Source organism: Otolemur garnettii, unplaced genomic scaffold (genome assembly GCF_000181295.1).
Source record: "Otolemur garnettii isolate 467f Iridium unplaced genomic scaffold, OtoGar3 scaffold00145, whole genome shotgun sequence".
Lineage (NCBI taxonomy): Eukaryota > Metazoa > Chordata > Mammalia > Primates > Galagidae > Otolemur > Otolemur garnettii.
Window position 1 is genome coordinate 2,241,056 of NW_003852540.1, and position 4,404 is coordinate 2,245,459.

Below are 4,404 nucleotides of genomic sequence, written 5' to 3' on the forward strand. Positions count from 1 at the left end.
ATATATATATATATAATCAGCTGATAGCTGACAAAGTAAGGTGAAGTTCTGCCAATATTATTTGTACACACTGTATTTTGCCGTGCACAATGTGCATGTTTTTGCTCAAATTTTTGAGGGAAAACTAAGGATGTGCATTATACATGGGTACTATTTTTTACTGTTAGATAATATTTTTGCGCCTTGTATCTTCCTATGTTTTGTAATTATTTGTTTCATAAAATTGTACCATAACATTGTAAAAATAAATGCTAAAATTCCTTTATAATGCATCAAATAAATATCTAAATATAAACAAATAAAAATTTGAATTAAACAGAGAAAATAGAAGATGTTTTTTCCCTAAAATTTTGGGCAAAAATATGGGTGAGCATTATATGTGGGAGCATATTCTACGTGGCAAAATATGGTACGTGATAAACACTTTGAAGGTTCAGCTTTTTCTCCTAAATTATCAACTAAAATCAGTGCCCTAGGAAAAGTTGCTAAGTTTATCCTGTGACTTTTCTTTCTTTCTTTTTTTTCTTTTTGTTGTTGTTGTTTTGAGACAGAGTCTCATTCTGTTACCCCAGGCTAGAGTGCTATGGCGTCACCCTAGCTCATAACAACCTCAAACTGCTGGGTTCAGGCCTCTTGCCTCTTCCTCTTGAGTAGCTGGGACTAGGCGCCTGCTGTGACGCCTGGCTAATTTTTTATATTTTAGTAGAGATGGGTTCTCTTGCTCAGGCTAGTCTCAATCTTCTGAGCTCAAGTGATCCTCCTACCTTGGCCTCCCAGAGTGCTAGGATTACAGGTATGAGCCACCACACCCATCCTGTGATTTTTAATCTTCCCAGTACACCATCTCTTGCCTTATATCCCTTCGTCTCAAACCAGGGATCTGGGAACTCCAGTAAGGTTTGTATTCTAGCCCCCAGGGCTGGGATTTCAGCATCTCACTTCCTGGGTGACCTTAGGCCAGCCTAATCTCCCTGAGTCCTTATCATGCAAAATGAATGTGATAATTGTTGGACAGTTGTGATTCGCCCAGCCAGGCTCTTTCCCCCTCCCTGGTGGTTTTCAAATCTTAGGCTGTTCCCTGTACCAAGGGTGCCTGTGTGCCTGTAAATGTGCTTTCTAAATGGTGAGGGGCTAGTCAAATGGGAAGAAGGCAAGACTTAGGTCCTCTCTTCACTGAGGGGTGACATTCTCCGGTTCCAGCTGGGGGCTTTGCCCTGTGCCTAGCCTGTGTATTCTGTCTCTGGGCAAAGCCAGTCGGCCCCATCGTTGACCCCTGCACCTGAGGGGACAGGTAGAGGGTATGCTGCTTCTGGTTTGTAGTCTCGGTAGGAGGCTTGATGTGGCAGAAAGTAAAGGTTACTGGCTTTCTGAGGCTTGTTTTCACTCTCTGCTTCTCACAGGTAGGTGGAAATTGAAAGCTGACCTCAGTTTGTTTGCGCCCCACAAAGACCGAGAAAAGCATACTTTTTGTCTAGGTCTTGTGAGAAATGGAAAAGAGACTGCTAGAACTGTCCACAGGCTCTGGTCTAGGATCAGAGGAGAAAATTGTACCCTGTGTGCTGGGATTGGGGGATTCCCCCCTGCTGGTGGGAAAGCGTGGGAAGGAAGAGGTGGTACTTACTGCAAACTGATGGAACCTCCCCAGTACTTAGTAGCTTAAAACAACAAACACTTATTATTTTAGATAGTTTCTGAGGGTCAGAAATCTGGGGATATTTACTGGAATGGCCTGGCTCAAGGCCTCTTGTGAGGTTGGATTTATGCTGGGCTGCTGTCATCCGAAGGCTTGACCAGGGCTGGAGGATCTGCTTCTGAGTTCCCTTGTGGGGCTGTTGGCAGAGGCCTCAGTTCTTTGGCACATGAGCCTATCCACAGGAATGCTTGTGACGTGGCACCTGCTTTCTCTGATCCAAGAGAAAGTGCCACCAAGGCAGACACTTCAGAACCTTTTATGACCTAGTCTCCGAAGTCTCTTCTGTTTCATTTTATTCATTAAAAGCAAGTCACCAAGTCAAGCCCACACTCTTTTTTTTTTTTTTTTTTTTTTTTTTTGAGACAGAGCCTCAAGCTGTCACCCTGGGTAGAGTGCCATGGCTTCACTGCTCACAGCAACCTCCAACTCCTGGGCTCAAGCGAGTCTCCTGCCTCCGCCTCCCAAGTAGCTGGGACCACAGGCGCCCGCCACAACGCCTGGCTATTTTTTGGTTGCAGCCATTATTGTTGGTTGGCAGGTCCAGGCTGGATTCGAACCCACCACCTTAGGTGTATGTGGCTGGCGCCTTAGCTGCTTGAGCCACAGGCGCCAAGCCAAGCCCACACTCTTGAGGAGGGGAATCAGTCTTTACCACTGGAAAGGAGGACTATTAGATAATTTGTGGAAACATTTTTATTTTAAAAAACATTTAATAAAATTTCCCCACATTTATTTATTTTTAAATTAACATATGAAGTTACATGCATTGATTGCATACAACATGATGTTTTGAAGTCTACATACATTGTGGAATGGTTACATTCAGCTAGTCACCAAGTGCATTACCTCATATAGCTATTGTTTTGTGTGTGGGACACATCGAGTCTCTTAGCGTTTTTCTTTTGTTTTTGTTTTTTGTTTTTTGAGACAAACTCACTCTGTTGCAGAGTGCCATGGCATCATAGCTCATAGTAACCTTAAACTCTTGGGCTTAAGTGATCCGCTAGCCTTAGCCTCCTGAGTAGCTAGGACTATAGGTACCTGTCACAATGCCTGGCTAGTTTTTCTGGATTTTCTTTTAGTAGAGACGAGTCTTGCTCTTCTTGCACAGACTGTTCTTGAACTCCTGAGCTCAGGTGATCCATCCACCTTGGCCTCCCAGAGTTCTAGATTACAGAATGAGCCACCCTGGCCATCTCTTAGTGTTTTTCAAGAACACATCTTCATTAGTTCTAGTTGCCTTGCTAAATGATAGCTCTCTCAATTTCATTCCTCTTGTCTAACTGTAAATACATATCCTTTTACCAACATGTCCCCAGGTCCCCAGGCCCCTAACCAATACAGTCATGTTTTTAAAACTACTGCTCTCTCTCTCTGCTCTGTTGAGATGAGTTAGCCCGATAGGCCTAACTAACGTCTATTTTCTTTGGACCTCAGTTCTCAACATTAGCACCTCGGTTCAGCTGGCAGCCTCCATGCCCTCAGGATTCCAGCCAGCACAGACCCCAGACCCTACGGCTCCAGTCACCTACTTCCCCTACTTCGGCGGGACCTACCTAGGGGTGGCAGCGTCTCTCAATGGGGGCAATGTGCTGGCCACATTCGTCCACATGCTGGCTCAGTGGATGGCAGATCTAGGTAAGGTGTGGCCCACACATTCTCTGTCCTTTCCACGTGACAGGGTCTCAGAGTTTAACATGCTGTTTCAGCATCTTAGACTCAGGCCTCAGACCCCACCAGGTCCCCGCACATTCCTTCCTTCCTTAGGGACCTGAGCATGCAGCCTCTTTCCTTCTCATCCTCTGAGCTGCCATCATCCATCTATTCTCTCCTGTGGAGGAGGACCCTTGTCCCTAACGTGGCTGTCGAGTATCATAACAGAACTCCTCAGCTTTCTCCCCACACCACAGTGTTACTTTCTCTGTCCATAAGCCCCTGGCTTCCTTGCATTTAAGTTTTCCTTTTGATGACTACAGACAGCTAAAAGTAGAAAGATCAGATGTGAGTGCATGAAAAGACTCCTGCTGTTTTACAATATCATAAAGTCCTCCTGGCACTTATTCCTGGTGAGCAGTTCCTAACTCGCTTTCTGATAAGGCTCCCGGGAAACTCCCAGAGGTCTCCAGCTTCCCTCCTTTATTCCTTGGGTAGGATTTAGTAGGTCTCCCTCTGCTCTGCATGCATGTGCAAGTGCTCCTTGACTTATGATAGGGTTATATCCCGATAAACCCATTGTAAGTTGAAAATGCATTTAATGCACTTAACCTACTGAACATCATAGCTTAGCCTAGCCTACCTTAAATGTGCTCAGAACACTTATGCTGGCTCGGCGCCTATGGCTCAACCGGCTAAGGTGCCAACCACATACACCTAAGGTGGCGGGTTTGAATCCCCAGCCTGGACCCGCCAAACAACAGTGACGGCTGCAACCAAAAAATAGCCGGGTGTTGTGACGGGCGCCTGTGGTCCCAGCTACTTGAGAGGCAGAGGCAAGAGGCTCGCTTGAGCCCAGGAGTTGGAGGTTGCTGTGAGCTGTAATGCCACGACACTCTACCCAGGGGGACAGTTTGAGGCTCTGTCTCAAAAAAAAAGAACACTTATGCTAGCCTGCAGTTGGGCAAAATCATCTAACAAAAGGCCCATTTTATAATAAAGAAATGACCAGGACGGCTCAGTGAGTAGGGCACTGGCCCCATATACCGAGAGTGGCG

At 45.8% G+C, this 4,404-nt stretch overlaps 1 protein-coding gene across 1 annotated transcript in view; it reads left to right on the forward strand.

Annotated features, from left to right (window-relative positions):
• SHPK (sedoheptulokinase) overlaps positions 1 to 4,404 on the forward strand; it is a 31,035-nt gene that overhangs the window by 22,532 nt on the left and 4,099 nt on the right. The window contains exon 6 of the mRNA XM_003799117.3: positions 3,131 to 3,331. Within this exon, the coding sequence (XP_003799165.1) occupies positions 3,131 to 3,331 (201 nt within the window). The remainder of the gene's footprint in view (positions 1 to 3,130; positions 3,332 to 4,404) is intronic.